The sequence below is a fragment of the Stegostoma tigrinum genome, chromosome 38 (genome assembly GCF_030684315.1).
Source record: "Stegostoma tigrinum isolate sSteTig4 chromosome 38, sSteTig4.hap1, whole genome shotgun sequence".
Classification (NCBI taxonomy): domain Eukaryota; kingdom Metazoa; phylum Chordata; class Chondrichthyes; order Orectolobiformes; family Stegostomatidae; genus Stegostoma; species Stegostoma tigrinum.
The window spans coordinates 1,988,760-2,014,716 of NC_081391.1; the positions used below are offsets into that span (position 1 = coordinate 1,988,760).

A 25,957-nucleotide genomic window follows, 5' to 3' on the forward strand; every position below is an offset into this window, starting at 1 on the left:
TGAAACTTATAGTTTGGAGACAAAATATTAAAACATGCTTTGTCCCTCCATCTCTAAAAAGAGGTGGTTTTAATATTGCACTATTTGGAAGTATATAGCGATGTAAGGGACCACACCAACTGAGAGAAGCAACGGGAGAAACCATGGCAGTAACTGTTAATAATACAGTGATTGCAGTATTTTGGTTTTTCTGTAGCTCTATGTCCCAAGAACCTCTCAGTTCCCAGGTGTTAGTGAGAAGACTTTACAGATAACTGGGCTGCCCATTATGTCAAATCTGATGTCTTAGTTTAAGACAGGTGGTCCATCTAGTTTGTTTTTGTTCTTGTGTACAAAAGTAAAGTTGCTGGAAAAGCTCAGCAGGTCTGGCAGCATCTGTGAAGGAGAAAACAGAGTTTACGTTTCGGGTTCTCAGAACTGGTTCTGAGGAAGGGTCACTGGACCCAAAACGGTAACTCTGTTTTCTCCTCCACAGATGCTGCCGGACCTGCTGAGCTTTTCCAGCAACTTTTGTTTTTGATCCTGATTTACGGCATCCGCAGGTCTTTTGGGGTTTTTTTTAAGGTTTATTCTTATGATGCTTTTCTGGAATGGTTTAGTTCTAGTGGCTAACTTGGCCTTTTCAGAGGGCGCTTCAGAGTCAGCTACATTGCTGTGGGTCTGGAGTTACATGTAGGCCAGACCCGGTAAGGATGGAAGATTTCCTTCTCTAAAGGCCTTCAGTGGACCAGGTGGATTTTTACAACCATTTCAGACTAGCTTTTCATTTCAAATTAACATAATGAACTAAACTGTTGGTCTCCTTCTCCTCCCCACCCCCACCGCTTCCTTTCCCTCTGTTCTGAATGTAGTGGTTTGTTATGGTTGGGCCCCATCCATCTCCTTCTTACAGATTTACTCACTGAACTCTCACTTGCTCCAATTCTATTTTGTCAGATGCTCCTCAGATCAGGTTATTGTGAGCAGATCATTCTCATGTCAGAATCAGCTTCGTTCTTGTATTATCCACCAATAACTCTTGGGTGTTTCAGTCAAACGTGGTTCGACCTCTCTCTGACACCTCCACTACCCACAGTGCAGAGAACCACACATTGACAGAAAAGTTATGGCAATTTTCACCTTTATTGAATCTCACTGCAGAAAACGTGACTAGAATGAGACGAGCTGGAGGAAAAGCAATGAGAAACGGATACAATAGAAAGGGGCATGGGTGTAGATCAGAAATAATATATTCTTGTGTCCTGGAAGCGTGCAGTGAAAGTCAGTGGACAGGATCAGGACTAGGTGCAGGAGCAGACAAAAAATGAGACAGAGAAATTAGGCATGAGCTGGGTGGGGGTAGAAAGAGAGGGTAAGAGCGTGTAAGGAATAGTGGACAGGGTTGGGACAGCAGGTAGGAGCGGTGAGGAGGGTGAAGACTGGCCCAGAATCAGACAGTAAGCACAAGCTGAGTAGTTGGGGCAGACAGGCTGAGACAGTGGTCACGTAGCAAGGAGGTAATGGGATTAGAACAGGCATTTGGATTGAGTGTAGTCTAAACTTTCAGGGTGGCGTGAGAAGATTTAGACATTTAGGTAGTTACTGCAGATTCTGTGAAATGATATTGTACGGAGGAAAGGATCTCAATCCAGTAAAGTACCGAGAATTACACAGAAATAAATGCGAAGCCGTGAACAGAGAGACAGTTGCCCACAGCCAGAAACAACTCATCCCACGCCTTTGAGTAGCCAACAGTTGGGAATGAGCTGCAACGGTCCGCACGTTAGAGATCTGTAGCTGGAGCAATCCCTTGGGTCTGACACCGCGAAGTAAGTTGATACTGAAAGGGCTGACATTATGTTAAAGTTTATCTGGTAAATGCCGAGAGGCTGGGTCTGACCCCCCCACCCCCACCCCGGGGGGCTGCCAGTCACTGTATGAGACATTTCTCTCGCTGGCGATCCTCCCCACGGCCCAGCACCTTCTCCTTGATGTACCTCAGGTCGCTGTTCAGGCTGGGCCTGCGTGCCAGGGGTGATACCATCCCGAAAGCGCCGAGCTCCTTGGCCCCGCGCCGCAGGCGGAACGACTTGCGGTGCAGAGCCTCCGAGTATTGAACCGAGAGCCGGCGGTGCAGGGCCGGGCTCATCTCGTGGGGCAGCTTGGCCATGCTGAAGAGAGCCCGGAACATCTCCTCTACGTTGGAGTTCTTCTTGGCGGAGATCTCAAAGTAGGCGCTGTTAGCGTCCCCGGCGACCAGGCGCTCGGCCTCCTCGGCCCTCACCTCCCGGTGCAGCTCGGCCCGGTCCGCCTTGTTCCCGCACACCGCCATGGGAACGGCCGCCGCCGCCGCCGCCTTCGTCTTGTCCTTAAGGCACGTCTTACACTCAATAATCTGCCTCCGCAGCCGCTCGACCTCGTCAAAGGAGCCGCGGTTATCGAGGCTGAAAACTAGGATAAACACATCGCCTGGAGGGGGAACAGAGAGAGAGAGAGAGAGAGAGACACAGGATGGCGGACTGTCGGGGGAAGGGAGAGCGAGCTGCACACACCGGAAATCCTTTCACTGGGGCGGGGTGGTGCACACAGTGGGGGCAGTTTGAATGTGAAATGGCACAGGGTGTCTGTCTGTCTGTTTGTGCCGCTCGCCCAAGGATGGGTCTGGACTTCAATAATTCCCTCGGATAAAAACAAAATCACAGCAGCTCCAAAGAAATGTGCTTTTCGAAAAGCAGCGCTCACGAGCAGGTCAGGCTGGTCCTTTGAATCCTGTCCGTCCAGGGCCTAAGCCCCGAACCCCTACGGCACCCCCCACTCCCCGCCTGCTGACCATCACTTGGTCCCTAACCCTCGGGTGGACTGAGACCAGCACCTGTATACCCAAATCCTCCTTCCCCCAGTCCATCCGGACACATTCTCCAGCAGGTTTCTGATCTACTTATTCTTCCACTCGAAGTACACCATCTCAAAATGTAACTCTGTTGAAATTCATTTCCTGTGCAAAATTCTGCAGGTTTATGAACATCACAGTGAGACATAATGGGAACTGCAGACGTTCGAGAATCTGACATAACAAAAAGTGTGTGGCTGGGTGAACACAGCAGGCCAAGCAGCATCTTAGGAGCACAAAAGCTGACGTTTCGGGCCCAGGCTCTTTTCTGATGAAGGATCTAGGCCCGAAACATCAGCTTTTGTGCTGCTGGGCCTGCTGTGTTCATCACAGTCCACCGTTTATATTCATCCCACCTCCCAAATGATGTCATCTATCACAGAGTGCTACAGCACAGAAACAGACCCTTAAGCCTAACCAGTCCAGACTGAACATGTTCCCAAGCTAAACTGGTCCCACCTGCCTGCTCCCAGCCTGTATCCCTGCAAACCTTTCCTATTCATGCACATATCCAAATGTCTTTTAAATGTTCTAATTGTGCTCACATCCACCACTTCCTCAGGAAGTTCATTCCACACGCAAACCACCCTCTGCAACAAACTTGCCCCTTGTGTTTTTTAAAATCTTTCTCCTCTTTCCCTAAAATGTGCCCTTAATCTCAAAATCCCCCATCCTAGGGAAAGGGCTCATTTCCCAATCCAAATAATATTTTAAAATTCTCACAGGGATGTGAGCATTTATTGCTGTAACCGCCTTTGAATCAAGTGGCTTACCACCATTTCAGGAGGAATTCCACATCACTGTGGGTTTGGAATCACACATCGGCTACCTTGGTTTCGGGATGGTGTATTTCCTTCCCTAAAAGACACTGGTGAACCAGATAAGTTTAGTGATAGCTGTTATTGCCATCATTTGAACTCTCAATCTCGACTAAATTCCACCAGCTGCCATGGTGAGATTTGTATCCACTACAAGCATTGCGGCAAATAGCCTGGGCCTCTGAATGACCAGAATGGTCTAACCACCGCTGTGCCTTCCTGATCTAAATGAGGATGAAAAATGGTCCCAGCACCAATGCCTTTGGAACAGTGGTACCTTTCACCAGTCTTGGTAACTACCCTTAACCGAACAATTCTGCTTTTCTTCCTCTGATCCCACATGTTTCTGGCGTTAGTTGATTTGACTGGGGGATGGAGGCAGTTAGTGACATAATTGGATTGTCGTGCAGAAAAGGGCCAATAGCCCCGGTTTAATCTTTGTCCCAAATGTGGTACCCTCTTTAGTCTGCTGACAAGCTAGCCATAATTAATTATCACTCTAGTAGAGAGAGATGCCTAGTGTCCTTTTATGGACAATGACTCCAACTGCTATGTGGTACCTTCTTGAAGGAAGGACTATTGAAACTCCAAGGACGTTACGTCTAACGCTTTTGCGCTCATCTACATGATCTAATCTGACTTTTCCTTTTGACATCCGTGCAGACTGCTCTATTGTTTTCAGTTTTTAGATGCTTTTCCAATTTAGTTTTGAGTAAGGATTTCATTACCTTCCCTAGCTCTAACAATACCCAACAGCTTCCTAGAATTAGTCTGTTTCCCTTTTCAAATGCAGAAATCACATGAACTGTCCAGCTGTCCTCCAGCAGCACTCTGTTGCCTCGTGAATTTATGTAGTAGAGCCTGCTCTATTTTCCCAAGCTACTTTTATTATGTGTGGATACAATCCATCTGGGCCGAGGTTTCTTCCCTCTGTTTAATTGGTTTATTAATTAAATTACCCGTCTATCTTCCTTTAATGCCCAAAATGTCAGTCTCCCTTGTGATAAGGCAAAGTGATAATTCAACAACATTTTGTTACTGCCAGAGAGTTTATCACCCGAGTCCTTTAGTGGCCTTATACCTATCCTGATGATTTTTGAGTTACTTACGCAGAAGTTGTAACTAGTCTATTTCATATTCCTTGTAATAGTAATTTTTTACCTTTATTTTGCCCCCACAGTTGTTTTTAGGTCTTCTTTCCCAATCAGTTCATAGACCCAAAACACCCTGAATACCCAGTCGCTCACAGTGTACTTCCCCGATTGGATTTGACTACACATTCAGACCTGAGTATTCATTCACCCAAACCCACTGGTCAAACAGTTAGTGGAAACTCCCCCACAGTGGTGAATTCACGCACCCACCTCCCGCCCCCACACCACCCCTACAATCTCTGGTGCTTTTTTGGTGCCAGTTTTGGTTATACGAGATTAGTGATTGGTTGGTAACTAGGATAGAATGTAATCTGATAAAGCGACAGAGAGAGAGAGATTCTTTTACACGCGTGTGTGTGCCTATGTCTGTATGTTGTATGTGTGTAATCCCACCTGTCAGGATGGAAAGTCTTCTCATGGCGGGGAAGGGGTGATTCCCGGATGTGTCGAGTATATCAAGCTGGTAGACATCCCCGCGAATGTTGTAGACCTTACGATGGAAATCCTCGATGGTGGGAGTGTACTGCTCCTCAAACCGGCTGTTCAGAAAACGGGAGACAATACAAGACTTTCCCACCTTGGAGGCTCCCAGGATAACCATTCGGTAGGAATTCTTGGCTGGAACATTCAGCATGGCAGGAGTGGAGTGGAAAGTCTTCATCATGGCCTTCACCTGGACGAGAGAGAGAGACGTTTGTTAATATTTCAACGTTTTGCTGGAAGGCTATTGATTCAGTTACAACTTGCCATTTAACTGACAGCCTCAGTGGAGATATGGTGCTGTAGTGGGAGTGTCACTCAACTAGTAATGCTGATATGGGGATATAGGTTCAAATCATGGCAGATGGTGGAACTTGAATTCAGGAATGAAAAACTAACCTGATGGCAACTATGTAATCATTGTTGATCATCAAAAAACCTATGTGGATCACTAATGCCCTTCAGGGGAGGAAATCTGCCATCCTTACCTGCTCCGGCTCAAGGCACAAAGCAACATGGGTGACCTTTGACTCTTTGCAATTAGGGATGGTCCGTAAATAGTGGTCTGGTCAGTGACACCCATATCCCATGTATGAATATTTGTAGACTCATACAGCAGGGAAACAGACCCTTCAGTCCAACTCATCCATGCTGACCAGGTTTCCTACACCGAACTGGTCCCATTTGGCCCCAATCTGCTCATAGCATTCCAAGTAGGGTCTAACTAGCGTTTTGTATAACTGCAGCATAACATGCGGATCTCTATTCTCCAGCCCTTCGGATATGAAAGCCACCATTTCAATTAGCCTTCTGGATTGTTTTCTGCACTGGTTAATGGCATTTTAAAGAGCTATGCACCCAAACCCCCAAATTTTGTTGGACACTCACTAGGTTTAACTTTGCACCTTCTGAAAAATACCCTGTTTTATCCTTTTTTGGTATTAAAAACAGATAACTTCACATATATTTACACTAAAACGCATCTGCCACTGCTTTGCCCTTCATCTAATCAATCAATATCCTGTTTTAATCTTATGCTGTCCTTGACACTGACTACAATGCTGGCCAATCATGCCCACAAATATCCAATTTTGCTGATATTTTCTGCCATTATCCAAATCATTAATGAAAATTGTGAACATTTGAGGCCCCAACATAGATTCCTATCCTTGCGGGATACCACTAGTCATAGCATGCAATTTTGACTACGTATCCATTATTCCAACTTTGTTTTCTGTCGCTTAGCCAATTTCCTATCCATGTAAGTATTTTGCCCTCAGTTCCTTGGGTTTCCACCTTAGCTGACAGTCACTTGTATGGGACTTTATCAGAAGCCTTCTGGAAGTCCATATAAACAATATGCATCAGTCATCCCACCCTTGACTATAGACTCCCAACAATGTCTGCACCACTGATGCTAACTGGTCTGTTATTTCCTGGTTTCCCCTCTGACACCCTTCTTCAAGAGTGGAGTGACATGAGCAAATTTGTAATCCAGAGGCACAACTCCTGAATCCATGGAACTCTGAAAGATTATGGTTTCGGCATGAGTAATGTACTCTCTGAACAACCATTGTTGAAACCATCAGCTCCTGGGGATTTGTCACTCTTCACCTCCATTAATTTCCTCGTTTATTGATGATTTACTTCAGCTAACTTTACTTAGACCCTGTCTCTGATCCTCTTAATTATTTTTCTGGCAAGCTATTCTCTTTTTCTATGGTGTTCAGCATGTCTGCCATTTCCCCATGGTCACTGACAGTGTCCCCACTCTCAGCTTTCTGTGGGCCAGTAGTACACTTAACTAGCCTCTTTCCCCTTACATATGAATGAAATCTCTTCTTGTTGCCTTTTATAAGTCTTGTTGTCTTTTGTAAGTTTCATTTCATAATCCTTTTTAGCCACTCCAGTAAACTGTTTTGTGGTCCATTGTTGGTCTATACATTTGTCCCATTCTGTGGGATTGTAGTGTTCTTCTGTTTTTAGAAGCCCCTATAATACGGTTCTTCGGTGTGATCAGGTGCAGTGGCAATGACACAGGAATTCCTAGTGGTACTGGGAATGGCTACTCAGGGTGTCTCCTACACTGTACTGGACTAATTCAATCCTCCTGCATCTGTGAGGGTTTGAGTTACGCAGAGCACAGCACACGACAGAATTCCACAAACTCTTGCTTCTGAAGGGCGAGTCCGCTACCAACACTGCAAACTAACTGTGCGCCCATTCAACCGTGTCACCCTCCACTGCCACCCGAGCTCCTTTTTAAATCCTCCACACTAGAGGGCAGTGGAAGCTCAGTGATTGAGCAGGTTCAACAGCGAAATCAATAGGTTTCTGGAGACTAGTGACATTAAGGGATATGGAGATAATGCAGGAAAATGGCAATGAGTTGGATGACCAACCATGATCGAATTGAATGGCAGAACAGGCTTGATGGGCAGAACAGCCGTCTCCTATTCCTGTGTAGTTAAGAAGTATAGGAAACCCTGTGTGTGTGAAATGATCCTCAAATACTGAAGAAGTCTTATCAGTAGAGACTTATTTATATAGAAACAGTAACTCCATTCCATGAAGGGGGTCATACACTCCACAGTTGAAACATTCCAAGGTTACATCTGGATGTCAGTGCGTCAGCATTTTCAGAACACACTGAATTCAGCTGGTTTTGACAACCCTCACAAACTTTAAACTACATGTACTTTTCCATTCAAAACCAGGACAGAATCCGGAGTTTAGAAGAGTCAGAGGTGACTTCATTGAAACAGATAAAGATCCTGATGGGACGTGACTGGGTGGATCTGGAAAGAATGTTTCCTCTTGTGGGAGAACCTCGATCTAGAGGTCATAATTTAAAAACAAGTGCTCATCCATTTAAAATAGAGATGAAGAAACATTTTTCCTCTGTGGGTTGAGCGTCTTTGGAATTCTTTTCCCCAAAAGGCAACTGATGCAGAATCTCTAAATATTTTAAAGGCAGAGATAGATAGGTTCTTGATTACGTACTTGGAAGTGCGCAGGAATGCAGAGTTGAGGTTAAATTCAGATCAGCTGTGATCTTACTGAATGGTACAGCAGTCTCAAAGGGCTGAGTGGCCACCTCCTGATCCTTGTTGGTATCTCTAAGTAATCACCCAGCACAGGAGGCTATTCAGCCCATCATGCTTGCATTAGCTGTTTGAATGAACCTTTAATTGTCCAGTTCTCTTTGGAAAGTTCATTGACCTTTCAGACAGACAGTGCATTCCAGATCTAGTAGGAAGTTGTGATTGACCAGCTGGAAGGAGTCTTGGTCAGATTCCACTCTGGAGCAACAGTCAGTTCAGGACAAGCACCTCAGGAAAGAGATATTAGTCTGGAAGTGGATTCATCGCAGATCCACCAAACTGATAGTAGGACTCAAAAGATTGAATTAAGAGGATAGAATACACTAATGTGGCTTGTTGACCTTTGGGATTCAGAGATGATCTGCTGAAGTTGATTAAAGTTACAAAGATGCAGTGGTGAGGATACAGAGGAACTGTCCAGGACAACTCGGGGCACTGTGCTGGTGGAAAAATGGTGAAGGCTCCCAGGAGACTGCAGAAATGGTTCCAGGGATGAGGGACTTGATTGACATGGGCAGGATAGAGGTGGTGGGGCTGTGATCCTTACATGGCTGGGGAAGGGGGGAGTGGAAAGATAGAGGAGAGATTCAATAAAATTTTTAAAAATTCAGAGGAGTCTGGGCAGACTAGATAGGGAAAAATTACTGCTCCCATGGTTGGAAGGATCAGGAGAACAGATTTAATTTTATTCTCAAAAGAAACAATAGTGACGGGAGGAATTCTCCCCCCCTCAACACACACACAAACAGTGCATGGTTAGGGTGTGTAAAGTAATACAGGGAAACAATTGGTGAGTGGACCTAGGTAAATTGTTGCTCTGCAACAGCACTGGCTTGGAAGGCTTAATGGGCTCCATGCAAGAATAATTCTGAGATTCTAACTGCTGTCTTAAAAATAAAGTTTCAGAATAACTTCTTTGGTTTTGTACACAAAGCATCTTTTAGAAAGTTCAAGGTGTGATAATGATTGCACTGGTGTGGGTGCAAAGGAGATTCACCAGGATGCTGCCTGGAAAGGAACATTGCAGCTATGAAGAGGGGCTGGATAAGTTCAGGTTCTTTTCCTTCAAGCAGAGAAAGTTGAGGGGGACCTGATAGAGATGCATGAGGGCTTGCATAGGGTGGATAGGAAGCAGTTGTTCTCCATAGCCAAGGGGTCAAGAACAGGGGAGAAGAATATTAAAAAGTGAAAGTCAGGAGGTTTCGAGGAGATTTAAGGATACACTTTTTCACCCAGAGGATGGTGGGAATCTGGAATTTGCTGTACGGGAGGGTAGTTGAGATGGGAAACCTTAACATAGAACATAGAACATTACAGCACAGTACAGGTCCGTCGGCCCTCGATGTTGTGCCGACCTGTCATACCGATCTGAAGCCCATCTAACGTACACTATTTCATGTACGTCCAATATGCTTATCCAATGACGACTTAAATGTACCTAAAGTTGGCGAATCTACTACTGTTGCAGGCAAAGCGTTCCATTCCCTTACTACTCTGAGTAAAGAAGCTACCTCTGACATCTGTCCTATATCTTTCACCCCTCAATTTAAAACTATGTCCCCTCATGCTCGCCAACCTTTAGAAAGTACCTAGATGAAACACTTTTAAAATGTCACAACTTCTGGCAGTATAGACTCGATGGGCCAAAGGGCCTCTTCTGTATGATTCTATGATCTGGAAAGCTTTTTCTAAATTGCTTCACTAACTTGCTGTGCTAACTTCAAAGACTGGCTGTGAAAAATCTGCCTCTGTGTGTAGCCCTGATAGTAATTGTACCAGTTTATTACTCTGTATGTCCCTTCCAAAATGAAGCTTTCAACATTCCTCTGCCACTTTTCAGCTACTTGTCTGCCCTTTCAGCAGCCTGTCCCCATCCTCCTGAAGACTGTCACTATCCTCTGTTCTTTGCAGTTACTCCTTGATAGCCAAGTTCACGCACTGACAGCTATCAAACAAGGAGCAGTGATCCTCACATCAACCACTCTATAGCTCCCCGTCTGAAATACAACTGTCTACCTATAGCTCCCTACTGTCTGAAATACAATTGTCTACCACTAGACAGGCTTTTTGTCTTATTCAATTCTGTGCCTGCTGCAGCCCCTTATAGCTAATTTCTTTAATTTTTTTTGAACAAGTCTGTCATGTGGCAATTTAACATACAGCGGGCCGGTTGTTCTGGTTGAAGGATTAAGGGGAAACATTAAGATTTTGGTCAAACAAATGTGGGGCTGGGGTGGGAAGGATTTTGTTTTAATTCAGTAAGTGGTATTGTCCAGAACACACTGCCCAGTAGAGCAGTGGAAATGGGGGAAAAGAAACTACTCATGCTGATATTTTCAGTGTCTCTACAGGAACATGGGATTGAGTTAGGTGATCAGCCATTATCATATTGAATGGCAGAAGGGCCGAGAAGTCAACACTTGCTGTTATATTCTATGTTCCTGTGGAAACAATCAATGATTCCAGAAGTAGATTGGAAGGATGCTTGGGAGAAATAAAATTTCAGGGCTGTGTTGCTGACTGGATTGCTCTGCAGAGGGCAGGCATATATTTGAGGAATCAAATGATCTCCTTTGTCATGATGTTACATGACTCAACCTTCTGAAAGTTGAAGTTCACAGCAGCATTCAAGTCATCAATCCTCTGTCTTAATTAAATCAATGAATACAATCAGTTCAGAGGATTGTGATCTGGGTTTAAAATATCCATGTTGGCTAACCTTTAGTCAGTAGAAAATTCAATATTTTAAAACTACAATCCAGAACCTACAAATTTTAAACTGTAACATTCTCAAAATGACATCATTCCAGAAAGTGCACCCAGTTCTAAACACAAACTTTTCTTTTTCCAAACGATGCAACACTAACGCCACAACAATTTGGATTTATTTTGTGCTTTTACATCTGGACTTCACAGTGAGTTCAGGACCACAGGCGGATTGAGAGCTGGAACTTTGGGGACTCAAATACAAAGGCAGTGGAGCTCTGACTAAGTTGTTACAGCTGCCCTCCTGCTCTAACAGACAGGTCCTCACTCAGGCACTCCCTGCCTGCCCACCCACCTTGTCCCACTCTCCAACTTCTCACTTAACGTCATGACACCTTTTAAGCCACAAAATGGGGTCATATTGGGAGGTGAAAGTTTGGGAAATGCTGCTTTATATAGTAAACATCCAAAAGTGTGGAGCTGGATGAACACAGCAGGCCAAGCAGCATCTTAGGAGCAGGAAAGCTGACGTTTCAGGCCCAGACCTTTCATCAGAAATGGGGGACGGGGAGGGGTTGCTGAAATAAATAGGGAGAGAGGGGAAAGCGGATTGAAGATGGATAGAGGAGAAGATAGGTGTAGAGGAGACAGACGTGTTAAAGGGGCGGGGATGGAACCAGTAGAGGTGAGTGTAGGTGGGGAGGTAGGGAGGGGATAGGTCAGTCCAGGGAGGACGGACAGGTCAAGGGGTTGGGATGAGGTGGGAGGTAGGAGATGGGGGTGGGGCTTGAGGTAGGAGGAGGGGATAGGTGGGAGGAAGGACAGGTTAGGGAGGCAGCGATGAGCTGAATAAAACTCAACAGTGACTTGCACAATACTTAAACAAAGGAACAAATAAAATAGCAGGAGTAGGCCATTCATCCCTTTGAGCCTGCTGCTCCTCCATTCAATATCATGGCTCATCATCCCATTCAGTACCATGTTACTACTTTCTCCCCATACTCCTTGATCCCTACACTTTGTGTGTGAGAGAGAATATGTGTGAGACAAAGAGACAGGGTGCATGCAAATAAACAGCATGAGAGAGGATCTGTGTACGAGAGACTCCTGTGGTCTTTCATCTTGTATTTGTCCATCTCCATCCACCACCCTACACCCTATCTTTTCTTTTCAAGATGGTGGCAAAGATGGGGTGCTGAGCCCAGGCCTCATCCACTCTCAGAGGTTTCCTTTGTCACTTCAGAATTATTTTTATTTCTGCTATTTTTCTTTTATTTTTCTTCAATTTCTTTTAAGCCTGGAAAGTGGGACAGCAGCACCAAGATGAGCCAGACACAGCTCCACCCCAGCCTGGAGTCTCCCAGTGAGCGAGAAACAGGTCTTGGGTTGGCTCCCCGGTGAACTTCACCTGATGAAGGAGCGGCGCTCCAAAAGCTCGTGGTTTCAAATAAACCTGTTGGACGATAACTTGGAGTCATATGACTTCTGACTTGAGTCACTTGAAAATATTCAACGTTTTGGCTTTAATTGCATTCTGCAACAGAGTTCCAAAGCCTCACCATTCTGTTGAAAAGAATTCTCTTTGTCTCAGTCCCAAATGGCCTATCCCCTGTCTCTAGGCTGTGATCCCTGAAAATTACTCAAAAATTCATTGTTGTAAAAACCAAAACAGTGTACAGCACAAACTTGAGACCTCATACAAACCTGCAACAATCTGATAGTGGTTTTTAAATGCATCATGTTCTCAAACCATAACAGCAGTTGTCATTGGAGATGTACAGAAAGTATAAGGAAAGGTGTCTCCAAGGTTATAAAGACTTGTGGTAATGGTGCAGGAAAAAGTTTGAATGTAAGAGCAGGGAAGTCTCACTGCAACTGTACAAGGTGCTGGTGAGATCACGTCTGGAGTACTATGAGCAGTTTTGGTCCCATTATTTAAGGAAAAATATTATTTCACTGGAGGCAGTTCAGAGACGGTTTGCCAAAATGATCCTTGGTATGGAGGGATTGTATTACGAGCAAAGGCTAAACAGGTTGGGACTCTACTCCCTGGGGTTTAGAAGAACGTGAGGTGAGGTCATTGAAAGATTATATTCCAATCTATGAGTAAAGGCTAAACAGTTTGGAACTCTACTCATTGGAGTTTGTAATATTGAGAGGTGATCTCATTGAAACATATAATATTCTTAAGGGCTTGACAGGGTGAATACTGAGTGGATGTTTCTCGTCACAGGACAGTCTACTACCAGAGGGCATAGTCTTAGAATAAAGGGGCACCTTATGACTGAAAGGAGGAGGAATTTCTTCTCCGAGGGTTGAGTCTTTGGAACTCCTTGCTATAGAGAGCTGTGGGGCCAGAGTCCTAGTATATATTTAAGGCTGAGATAGGCAGATTCCAGTTCAGTAGGATAATCAGGAGTGATGGGGAAAGGGCAGGAAAATGGACATGAGGAATTTCAGATGAGGCATGATCCTATCAAATGGTAGAGCAGTCTCGACGGGCTGTTTGGCTTACTCCTGGTCCTATTTTTTATTTACAGTTTTAATGTTAAAGGACTCACTTGTAGAGGATACTCTGGCTGGAGAGAGGGGAACAGAATTGAAGGGAAGGCAGTGGTCCTGAGATCTGTTGGAAGAAGATATGTAATCAACTTTGTCAAGAAGGATAAGGCACAACAGTGTGAGATATTTACTGTCACATGGAATTGTTTCTTCGACTTAGACAAGTGTTCAGGGCTGGGGCAAGGAGACACCTCGTGAGAGGTTTGGTTTTGACTTTTTGTACAGGGGAAAAGATGACGCAGTTAAACAGAATGCTTCACTCTTAGTGAGAACCAGCATCTTAAAACTGAATCATCTGAAGTGGTGCATAATTTGTCTAAGCTACTCATCTTGGTGTTCATTCTCAAAACTTGGTTTCAGTGGTCAAGATGGGAATTTTGAGGAAGTGATGGGCCTTGCTGAACAGCCAGTATTGATTTGATACAATAGAGTGTCACTTGGTTACCTCAGTAGGCAGTTCAGAACCAAGCACATCATATCAGGTGATCATTTGGATAGAAATAATGTACAAGGGTTTGGGGGAAAAGGCAGGAGATTGATATTGGGTAGTGATGCTCATTTGATGAGCCAAGTAGATACAATGGGCTCAAAGAACACCCCCTGGCATCCTGTATGGGACAGGAGTCACATGTACACCCAGACTGGGTAAGGATAGCAGGTTCCCCTGTATTAAGGTAATTAATGAAGCACGCGAGTCTTTACGAACATCCGACAACTTCAGTGCCGTAACTGATCCCAGTTTTTCAGTTTTGAATATTTTTAAACACCCCCTACTTCCCCGTGGGATGAAGTTTGCATTGTCAGGACCACTAACCCAGTAACAAAGCCGTGACATCACCATCCTCTGTGTGAATTAACTTTGTCACTGCTGCACTCTTGTTGTCAATCCAGGGTCTACCTGTCCCAACACTGGGCTATGCACTGTGCTTAGCTAACAGTTTAGATTTAATCACATTTCAACGAACAAACAAACAAACTGGAATAAGGGATCCTCTTGAGAAATGACTGTTGACCCATTAAAGACAATGACCTCAAAGCAAAAGGATACTGGTGACTCAATCCCCACTTTCTCAGAGGTTCATGACCTTGGAGTTTTCACCCCCTCACATGGACTAGGATTGAGGCCACTCCTTTATCCCATGCAAAGGGGAATCTGCCTGCCAAAAAAGTGCTGTCTGCGCACAATTATCAAAGCCTTGCTAGCCAGGCCATCGTCTGATCTCAGCTCCTGAGGAGATTCTCCCAAATGAACCTCGTTTTCATGCATTGCTCTGGAAGGCCATTGACAACAGGAAGGTAAAGAGTCAATATCACCAGGTGATGGGCTAGAGAATGTTCTGGAATTTGATGAGTGAATGCAGAAATGGCACATCTCCCAGTGACAGTGAAATGACACAGAGGATACAAAACAGAAACAGGCGAGTCCACTCCATGAACTCCGACCCCTCCTCCAATTCACTTCAGCCATTGCTATCTTTGATTTTGTGTGTTTATCCAACTTCCCTTTAAATGCAGCCATGTCAAGCACCTCCAGCCCCCACGGGAACAAATTCCACATTCCGTGCACATTTTAGTTGAAGACATATCTCCTGAATCCTGTGTTGGGTATATTAGTGACTTTCTGATATTGATGGCCCCAGTTGTGCTTTCCAGTTCAAGTGGAAATGTCTCTGTTAAACTCTTCTGTAATTTTCAAGACTTCAATCAATCCTGTCTTAAAAACGTCACAGCCTCCTCAACCTTTCTTCACATGCAGCTCTCCTCAGGTCACGTATTAGTTTTGTAAATCTTTTCAGGATGCTGTCTAGTGACAGAATCATTTGTGCGTGGAACGAGAACTGTACTCCGTATTTCAAGAGTTTAACCTAAGTTTGAAACAAGTTTAAAACAACTTCATGGTTTTATATTCTTTCTGAACAATAAAGGACTCCTGATTGTGATTTAGTTAACTCATGTCACCACATATAATGATGAGTGCATCTGGAACACTGATCAAAATATAATTCCCCTGTTTCTGTGCCACTTGGATCCCTGTTTCCCCAAGGAATACCTCTGTCCCTCCCATGCTGAAACCTCCTCCAGACTCTGTACCAATTGAAGAATTCTGTGTGAACTCGTGCAACTCTGGTGCTTCCTGCTTCAGGGCTTGAAATTGACATCGTTATTCTTCTGTCCAGGGCCCCAGTCACTGAAAACCCCTCTCATAAACCTCTCTGTAACTGGACCTCGCCCTGCACCTCAAGCCCGATATATTAGATTGTGGCTTTGATTATTAGTCACAATCTCTCCTCATGTTGGTCAGTGTCAGATTTTATTGGAGAATGCTCCTTTGTAATGCTTTGAACAAGTTACGTTCAGGAAACTCTGTTGTAAATGCAACTTGCTGAAATTTTAGGTGGCAATAATTAGTGGTCAAACAATTTTTAACATTCAGTGTAATAATTCTGATATTTTAACATTATCTCAACTTAAATGGATTAATAACTTGCTGTTTGTAGTAATTGTTTAATATTTTTGAGAAGTGATATCTCTCCTAAGATAATTGAGAGAGAAATGGACAAATACCACAGGAATATTTTGTGTTCTTGTGCTAATGACAGAATAATTTAAGCCATTGAGGTAATTGAGCCAAAAGGTGGCAGATACAATTCAATGTGGGCTGTTGAAAATAATTAAGTGCAGAATGAAAATGGAATGCTTCAGGGAATCGAACACTAGGACAACACTGATTAAAACGATTTACAGGTTCTGCAGCATTAATTTACCACACAAAGAATATTTAGACAGTTAAGAAAAATGGATACATCAAATAAAACAAGACACAGCACCTCAGATACCATAAAGATTCTGGACTATCAAGGACTTAAACCACAAAGAATATGAGAGAATCAGAATTTTTTTAAGAAAGGAAACATTTCAATGGCTTAATTGTCATTCTCAAAGAATAAATGCTGAATTAACAAACTAATTAAAGTAAAGTGTTCCCAACATTAATAAGTTTATATACTGGGAGGATGAAAGGGGGACATAATTAGTGTTAGGAATTTATAATCAGGGATTAGACAAAACCTTGAGATAAACAGGGGAAGCCCAGTCCACCAATATACCAGCACAGAACACTGAAACAGATCAAAGTCTTCAATAATAATTGGATATGAAGTAAGCCAAATCATGCTGAACTGACCCAAAAGTGCTGTTTGACTCTATAATTGATATTTCAACCCAAAACATTGCAAAATAATGTTAAACATTCTGAATTAAGCCACAACATTGTACAAATTTGATCATTTTAAAAGGGCCCACAATCTAAAGTCTCCCTTTTTCTCAGTAGCTACCGTAAACTGCGGTGCTTTCACAATTGGAGAGCCTCCTACAGTAGCTGTGTCCCGGACAGCGCTAAAACTCTCTCTCCCTGCACAAAGCATCTGGACTGTGGCAGCAAATGTAACTCGCAGACTCCCTGCACTGACCACACTCCCATGGAGGGGATGGAGTCTAGGTGCAGCCCAGCCGTTCACCCCCTCCGCGCAGGGTACATTGTGCCACTGGTGCTCTCGCAGACAGGGTGATGAGAATCTGGGCAGTGATCCCAATGGTTTTTTTCGGGGTCGGAGAGAACACAAGCAACTGCTGTCAGGGGGTCTCAGGGCTATTTGGTAAGTGTCGGTAGAAACAAGGGGAACCCGGAGGGGTATCTATGGGGTGTGGGGTGTATCTATAGAGAATGAGAAGAGGCTTCATAGAGAATCACAAAGGGGCAAATTAAGGTATCACAATATGGGAATAGGGCAATGACAAAGGAGAGGGGATGGGGGGCTGACAAAGGAGGGGGGATGGGGGAGTGACGAATAGAGGGGTGAATACAGAATGGGGGGGAATGAGAAGGGAGGGGGGGGGAATGAGAAGGGAGGGGGGGGAATGAGAAGGGAGGGGGGGGAATGAGAAGGGAGGGGGGGGGATGAGAAGGGAGGGGGGGGGGACGAGAAGGGAGGGGGGGGGACGAGAAGGGAGGGGGGGGGAACGAGAAGGGAGGGGGGGGGAACGAGAAGGGAGGGGGGGGGAACGAGAAGGGAGGGGGGGGGGAACGAGAAGGGAGGGGGGGGGACGAGAAGGGAGGGGGGGGGACGAGAAGGGAGGGGGGGGGACGAGAAGGGAGGGGGGGGGACGAGAAGGGAGGGGGGGGGGGATGAGAAGGGAGGGGGGGGGGGATGAGAAGGGAGGGGGGGAGGGGGGGGATGAGAAGGGAGGGGGGGGGGATGAGAAGGGAGGGGGGGGATGAGAAGGGAGGGGGGGGGGATGAGAAGGGAGGGGGGGGGGATGAGAAGGGAGGGGGGGGGGATGAGAAGGGAGGGGGGGGGATGAGAAGGGAGGGGGGGAGGGGGGGGATGAGAAGGGAGGGGGGGGGATGAGAAGGGAGGGGGGGGGTTGAGAAGGGAGGGGGGGGGGATGAGAAGGGAGGGGGGGGAGGGGGGGGATGAGAAGGGAGGGGGGGGGGATGAGAAGGGGGGGGATGAGAAGGGAGGGGGGGGGATGAGAAGGGGGGGGATGAGAAGGGAGGGGGGGGGATGAGAAGGGGGGGGATGAGAAGGGAGGGGGGGGGATGAGAAGGGAGGGGGGGGGGATGAGAAGGGAGGGGGGGGGGGATGAGAAGGGAGGGGGGGGGATGAGAAGGGAGGGGGGGGGATGAGAAGGGAGGGGGGGGGGATGAGAAGGGAGGGGGGGGGGGATGAGAAGGGAGGGGGGGGGGGATGAGAAGGGAGGGGGGGAGGGGGGGGATGAGAAGGGAGGGGGGGGGATGAGAAGGGAGGGGGGGGGATGAGAAGGGAGGGGGGGGGATGAGAAGGGAGGGGGGGGATGAGAAGGGAGGGGGGGGATGAGAAGGGAGGGGGGGAGGGGGGGGATGAGAAGGGAGGGGGGGGGGAACGAGAAGGGGGGGGGGAACGAGAAGGGAGGGGGGGGGAACGAGAAGGGAGGGGGGGGGAACGAGAAGGGAGGGGGGGGGGAACGAGAAGGGAGGGGGGGGGAACGAGAAGGGAGGGGGGGGGGAACGAGAAGGGAGGGGGGGGGGAAACGAGAAGGGAGGGGGGGGGAAACGAGAAGGGAGGGGGGGGGAACGAGAAGGGGGGGGGGGGGAACGAGAAGGGAGGGGGGGGGGAACGAGAAGGGAGGGGGGGGGGAACGAGAAGGGAGGGGGGGGGGAACGAGAAGGGAGGGGGGGGGGGAACGAGAAGGGAGGGGGGGGGGGAACGAGAAGGGAGGGGGGGGGGGGAACGAGAAGGGAGGGGGGGGGGGAACGAGAAGGGAGGGGGGGGGGAACGAGAAGGGAGGGGGGGGGGGAACGAGAAGGGAGGGGGGGGGGGAACGAGAAGGGAGGGGGGGGGGGAACGAGAAGGGAGGGGGGGGGGAACGAGAAGGGAGGGGGGGGGAACGAGAAGGGAGGGGGGGGGAACGAGAAGGGAGGGGGGGGGAACGAGAAGGGAGGGGGGGGGGAACGAGAAGGGAGGGGGGGGGGAACGAGAAGGGAGGGGGGGGGAACGAGAAGGGAGGGGGGGGGAACGAGAAGGGAGGGGGGGGGAACGAGAAGGGAGGGGGGGGGAACGAGAAGGGAGGGGGGGGGGAACGAGAAGGGAGGGGGGGGGGAACGAGAAGGGAGGGGGGGGGGAACGAGAAGGGAGGGGGGGGGGAACGAGAAGGGAGGGGGGGGGGAACGAGAAGGGAGGGGGGGGGGAACGAGAAGGGAGGGGGGGGGGAACGAGAAGGGAGGGGGGGGGGGAACGAGAAGGGAGGGGGGGGGGAACGAGAAGGGAGGGGGGGGGGAACGAGAAGGGAGGGGGGGGGGAACGAGAAGGGAGGGGGGGGGGGAACGAGAAGGGAGGGGGGGGGGAACGAGAAGGGAGGGGGGGGGGAACGAGAAGGGAGGGGGGGGGGAACGAGAAGGGGGGGGGGAATGAGAAGGGAGGGGGATCGGAAGGAGGAAAATCGGAAAGGGGGGGAAATCGGGAAGGGGAAGGGAGGGGGGGAAATCGGGAAGGGGAAGGGAGGGGGGGAATCGGGAAGGGGGGGGAATCGGGAAGGGGGGGAATCGGGAAGGGGGGGGAATCGGGAAGGGGGGGGAATCGGGAAGGGGAAGGGGGGGGAATCGGGAAGGGGAAGGGGGGAAAATCGGGAAGGGGAAGGGAGGGGGGGGAAATCGGGAAGGGGAAGGGAGGGAAGGGGAAGGGAGGGAAGGGGAAGGGAGGGAAGGGGAAGGAAGGGGAAGGGAGGGGGAGGGAAGGGGAAGGAAGGGGAAGGGAGGGGGAGGGAAGGGGAAGGGAGGGGGAGGGAAGGGGAAGGGAGGGGGAGGGAAGGGGAAGGGAGGGGGGGGGAAATCGGGAAGGGGAAGGGAGGGGGGGGGAAATCGGGAAGGGGAAGGGAGGGGGGGGGGAAATCGGGAAGGGGAAGGGAGGGGGGGGGAAATCGGGAAGGGGAAGGGAGGGGGGAATTGGGACTGATCGGGCCTGATAGGGAATGAGAGTGTGGGTGTTGTGGTGGAATTAAAGATCGACCTGAGAATTTGCTAAATTTTCTGCTCGATCTCAGATTCCTGGCGGGGGGTGGTGTTGGGGCTGATAGGTAGCGGGTATTCGGAAAGATGGGAAGGGATTCGGGGACTAAAGGAAGGGTTGTATACAGGGAAGGAGGGGGGAAATAGGGACCGGGATCACGGGAGGGTTATAGGGTTTGGGGGACGAGGAAGGGGCGCTGGAAATGCAGCGCAGCGACAGACGCACCTTTCTTGCGACGGGGCTTCGGCCCCTGTCCCCGGTGTCCGGCAGCAGGAGGGAGGCAGCTCCGGGGAATGGAGCTCAGTGCCCGGGGACCATGTCACCTTCAGCCAGAATCCGGCAGCTGCTCGCTGCAGATGGCCCGAATGGCTCCAGCTCCGCTCAGCAAGCAGCTCCTGGCCTCAGCTCCCAGCACAGGGGCGGGTCTGCAACAAGACCCTCCCTATTACACTGGCCACACTGCTCCCACCGACCAATTCTCACAACAACAACCTACATTTCCATAGAGCCCCCGTGCATGCATGTGACAGAGAAACTGGAAAGACCTCACAGCTGGGGAGGGGGAGCCTTGGAATGGGGAGCCATTTAAAATCACGAATCCGCAAATCACCATGAATCGCAAGCGATCAGCGAGAGATTGGAGGATGTTTCAGAAATAAGGGAGTATATAGCGGCCGGAGGAGGCTACCGAGAGAAGGGAATGTCGTAGGGATGGAATCCGTGCTGGAGCAGGTGATGGAGATACTGAAGGGTCCAGGAATTAGAGGAAGTAACAGAAGTAGGCATAAGCGTAAGGCGAGGTTCAGGAGGTAGGGAGGGATGTGTGGGCTGGAGGGGTTATAGACACGGTAGATTGTCGAGACGCGAGGAGGTTACAGAGGTAGGGATGCATGGAGGCTAGTTGAGTTTAAACAGAAGGAAAAGGTGTAGAAATGGGAGGTGATTACAGAGACTGGGGCTAGATGAGGCTACCGGTGTACCAGGTATGATGTAGGACCTGGAGGAGGTTACAGAGATTGAGGGAGGGGATGACCGGGGTGGTGTAGAGCCTGGATAAAGCTACAGAGATAGGGAGGGAGGGATTTAGGGACTGGAGAAGGTGACCGATAGGGAGGTGTCTGGGTACTAATAGAGGTTGCAGAGATAGGGAGAAGTCTAGGGGCTGATGTAGGTTACGGGGGTATGGAGGGGTGTAGTGCCTGGAGGAGGTGACAAAGATAGAGATCGGTGTAGGGCCTGGTGGCGATTACAGTAATAGGGAGGGGTGTAGTTGCTGCAGGAGGTTAGAGAGGGGGAGAGGGAGGCAGGAGTGTGGAGACTAGAGGAGCTTAGATAGGGACAGGGTGTAAAGATTGGAGGATGTTACAGACATAAGGAAAGATATATGGACTGGACGTGGCTACAGAAACAGGAGAGTGTGCAGGGACTGGATGAGATTACAGCAGTAGAAAGAGGTGTAGGGATGGAGGTGGTGACAGAGATAGGGAGAAGTGTAGTAGCTGACGGAGTTTACAGAGAAGGGGGTAGTGCAGGGGCTCGAGAATGTTAAGAGAACGGGAGGGATGTAGGAACTGGAGGGGGTTACAGAGATAGGGACAGTTGTAGACACTGGAGGGGGTTACAGAGACATGGGGGGAGTGTAGGGGCTGAAGTAGGCTACAGAGATAGGGAGGGGTGTAGGGGCTGAAGGGTAGTTCTGTCTCTGGAGGGTATTAAAATGCAGACCTGAATGTTGACCTGGCTCTTGTGTTGAATTATCCTTGTGAGTCTCCCCTTCCCTCAGGTACACAGGATTTGAGGGGGCGGAAAACAAATGGAGCTTCATTTCCTGAATGAGTTTGTGAATGTTTCAGTGATTGTCCGAATAACCAGTAACCAGCTGGACTCACAGTCAGGGATCCCATCAGCATCTCTCACTCAACTGCACATTCATTCAGTGTCAGAACAGTAAACAGCTGTTCACACTAACACAAGGACACAATTCTCTTCACATAGAAAGAGGAGTGTAGCTCCTGCAACATTCTAGAAACTCAATACCATCCAGCATGAAATAGCCCCCATTTGATTGGCACCAGATTCACAAACACCCGTCTCTCTCTCTCTCTCTCTCTCTCTCTCTCTCTCGCTCGCTCCCTGACACTCTGTAACAGAGGTGTGTCTCGGTGGCTTGTAGGACATTGTAACTTTAGCATGAAATATAGAACAATACAGCATAGGAACATGCCCTTCAGCTCCACCATTGAGTCAATAATAATAATAATAATGCTATTAAACGTTGCTATTGTAGCTGTTTCTGGTACTTCTCCTGGCAGCACACTTCAGGCACCAACCACCCTCTGTGTAAAAACACTTGCACGTGTCCTTTAAACTTTCCCCTTAAACCTATGCCTCCTAGCATTAATCCTGGGAAAAAGACTCTGACTATCCATGTGCTTATTATTTTACAATATATATTTCATCGGGTCACCATGCAGCCTCCACCATTCAAGTAAAAACAAATCAAGTTTGTTCAACTTCTCCTGAGAGCCAATACACTCCAATCCAGGCAACATCCTCCGCTCCAGGGAGGTGGTCACACCAAAGCATCAGTTAGGAAGATTGGTGACCACCAGGAGATGCAGGCAGGCAGCGCAGGAGTCTCCAGTGGCTATTCCCCTCTCTGACAGGTGTACTGTTTTGGATTGCCTCTCAGGGGAGTGTGAGAGCAGCAGCCAGGCCTGTTGGCACCCCAACTGGCTCTACTGTAGAGCAGGGTTGGGCAAAATCCAAGTGAGAGATAGTGGTTGGAGACTCACTAGTCAGGGGCACAGACAGGCATTTCTGTGACTGGGTCTGAGACTCCAGGATGGCTGTGTTGACTCCCTGGTGCCAGGGTCAAGGATGTCTCTGAACAGTCACTCTTAAGGGGGGAGGGTGAGCTGCCAGAGGTCATGGTGCACATTGGTATGAACAGCATAGGTAGAAAGAGGGATGAGATCCTGCAAAGTGAGTACAGGGAGTTAGGAAAGATGCTCAAAAGCAGAACCCTGCGGGTAGTAATCTCTGGCCATGTGCTGGTGAGGCAAGGAATAAAAAGATAGGAGAGATGAATGTGTGGTTAAGGAGCTGGTGCACGGGGCAGGGATTCAGGTTCTTAGATCATTGGGATCTCCTCTGGGGCGGGGTGACCTGTGCAAGAGGGATGGGTTGTATCTAGACTAGAGAGGAACCTATACCCTCACAGGGAGGGTTGCTAGTGCTACCCATGAGGGTTTAAACTAGAGTGTCAGGATGCTGGGAACCAGAGCAGCAGATCTGAAGTGGAGGTATTGAGGGGAAGGTAGCTATTAGGACCAGTAACTCAGAAACAAAAGACACGTAATTAAATACGATGGTACTGATGGGCTGTATTGTGTTTATTTCAACTCAAGGAGTATTCAAGGTAAGACAGATGAGCTTCGAGCCTGATTCAGTACATGGGACTATGATGTTGTGGCCATTACAGAGACTTGGTGAGAGAGGGACAGGACTGGCTGCTCATTTTTCCAGAGTTTCAAGAGATAGAGGAGTTGAATTACTAAACAGGGACAATGCTACATCTGCACTCAAGAGAAGACATACTGCAGGGCTCATCCACTGCTGCAATATGGGTGAGCTCAAAAATAAAATGGGTGCAATCATTCTGATTGGATTATACTATATGCATCCCTATAGTCACTGAGAGATTGAGGAACAAATAGGTAGGCAGATTATGGGGCATGACTTTAACTTCCCCAGTATTGACTGGGTCACCCTTACTGCAAGAGACTTAGATGGGGCAGAATTTAAGTGCATCCGGGACAGTTTCTTGAAATTGTATGTGGATATTCCAAGGACAGCAGAAGCCATACTGGACCTTGTATTGGCTAATGACCCCAGCAAGGTGACTGACCTCTCAAATGGAGAGTTCTTTGGTAACAGTGATCACAACTGCTTAAGTTTTAAGATGGCTATGAACAAGAATAAGTCAGGACCTGGCGGGAGGTACTAAATTGGGGCAGGGCAAATTACGTCATTATTAGGCAGGAGCTAGGGAGTATTATTGGGAGGAGCTGTTATCAGGTAAGTCCTGTTTAAGGACTTGTTGGGGAGAGTTCAAGACCGGCATGTTCCAGTAAGGAGGAAGGATAAGGATGGCAAGGCAAGGGACCCTTGGATAACAAGGGAAATTGTGAATTTAGTCAAAAGGGAAAAAGAAACATATGTAAGGTTTAGGAAGCTAAAATTGGACAGGGCCTGTGAGGAATATAAGGAAAGCAGGAAAGAACTCAGGCAGGGAATTAGGAGCAAGAAGGGGCCAAGAAATGACCTGGGCAGGTAGGGTTAACAAGAACCCCAAGGCATTCTATAGATACATTAAAAACAAGAGGATAACTAGAGAGAAGGTAGGACCACTCAAGGATAAAGGAGGGAACTCGTGCTTGAAGGCAGAGAATGTGGGTGAGATCCTAAATAAGTACTTTGCATTGGTATTCATTTAGTAGAAGGATATGGAGGATAAAGAGATTTGTGTGGAGCACACTAATATGGTTGGGCATTCTCAGATCAAGAAAGAAGTGTGTTGGATCTCTTGAAGAGTATTAAGGTGGTTAAGTCCCCAGGGCCCGATGGTATCTACCCCAGGTTATTGAGAGGAGATTGCTGGGGCCGTGACCAAGATCTTTGTATCATCACTGGCCACTGCAGAGGTTCCAGAGAATTGGTGAGTAGCTAACGTTGTTCCTCTGTTCAAGAAGGTAAATAGGGATAATGCAGGAAACTACAGACCAGTGAGTTTCACATTGGTGGTTTGGAAGCTGCTGGAGAGAATTCTTAATGTTGAGATTTATGTGCATTTGGAAAAGCATGGCCTAATTAGGGACAGTCAGCATGGCTTTGTGCAGGGCAGCTCACGTCTTACTAAGTTGATTAAATTTTTTGCAGAGGTGATGAAGGTGATTGATGAGGGTAGAACATTGGATGCAGTTTACATGGATTTTAGTAAGGCTTTTGTCAAGGTTCCTCATGGTAGGCTCTTCCAGAAGTTTACGATGCATGGGATCCACAGTAACTTGGCCAAGTGGATTCAGAATTGGCTTGCCCATAAATGACAGAGGGTATTGGTGGAAGAGTATTTTTCAGGCTACAAGTCCGTGACTAGTGCAGTTCTGCAGAGTTCCCTACTGGGACCTCTGCTGTTTGTGATATACATAAATGACTGAAATGAAAATGTAGATGGATGGGTTAATAAGCCTGCAGATGATACAAAGATTGGTGGAGCTGTGGATAGTGTAGAAGGATGTCAAAGGATACAGCGGGATATCAATCTGTTGCAGATATGGGCAAAGAAATGGCAGATGGAGTTTAATCTCAGTATATGTGAGGTGTTGCACTTCAGGAGATCAAATGTTAAGGAAAAGGACCCTGAACAGCATTGATGTACACAAGGACCTTGGGGTTCAAGTTCACAGCTCCCTGAAAATGGCCGCATAAGTAGATAGGGTAGTAACAAAGGTGTATGGCATGCTTGATTTTATTGGTTGGGGAATTGAGTATGAGAGTCAGGATGCCAAGTTGCAGCTTTGTAACTCTTTGGTTAGGCCATATTTAGAGTATTGTGTTCAATTCTGGTTGCCACATTACAGGAAGGATGTGGAGGCTTTGGAGAGGGTTTACCAGGCTGCTGCCTTGGTTAGAGGATATGAGCTCTACAGAGAGGCTG

General features: G+C 47.8%; 1 protein-coding gene across 1 annotated transcript; it reads right to left on the reverse strand.

Annotated features, from left to right (window-relative positions):
• Positions 1–1,103: 1,103 nt before the first annotated feature.
• LOC125447302 (GTP-binding protein Rhes-like) lies at positions 1,104–20,703 on the reverse strand. The gene is made up of 3 exons (XM_048521611.2): positions 20,464–20,703; positions 5,235–5,514; positions 1,104–2,448 (listed from the first exon to the last, which is right to left on the reverse strand). The coding sequence occupies exons 2-3, from the start codon at positions 5,503–5,505 to the stop codon at positions 1,910–1,912; spliced, it is 810 nt and encodes a 269-aa protein (XP_048377568.1). The 5' UTR covers positions 5,506–5,514; positions 20,464–20,703; the 3' UTR covers positions 1,104–1,909.
• Between the last annotated feature and the right edge of the window lie 5,254 nt (positions 20,704–25,957).

Coding starts and splice junctions, on each gene's coding strand:
- LOC125447302 (XM_048521611.2), bottom strand. CDS start 5,505: ATGATGAAGACTTTCCACTCCACTCCTGCCATGCTGAATGTTCCAGCC. Junction 2,449..5,234: donor AAGACTTTCCATCCTGACAG/GTGGGATTACAC, acceptor TTCCCCCTCCAG/GCGATGTGTTTATCCTAGTT.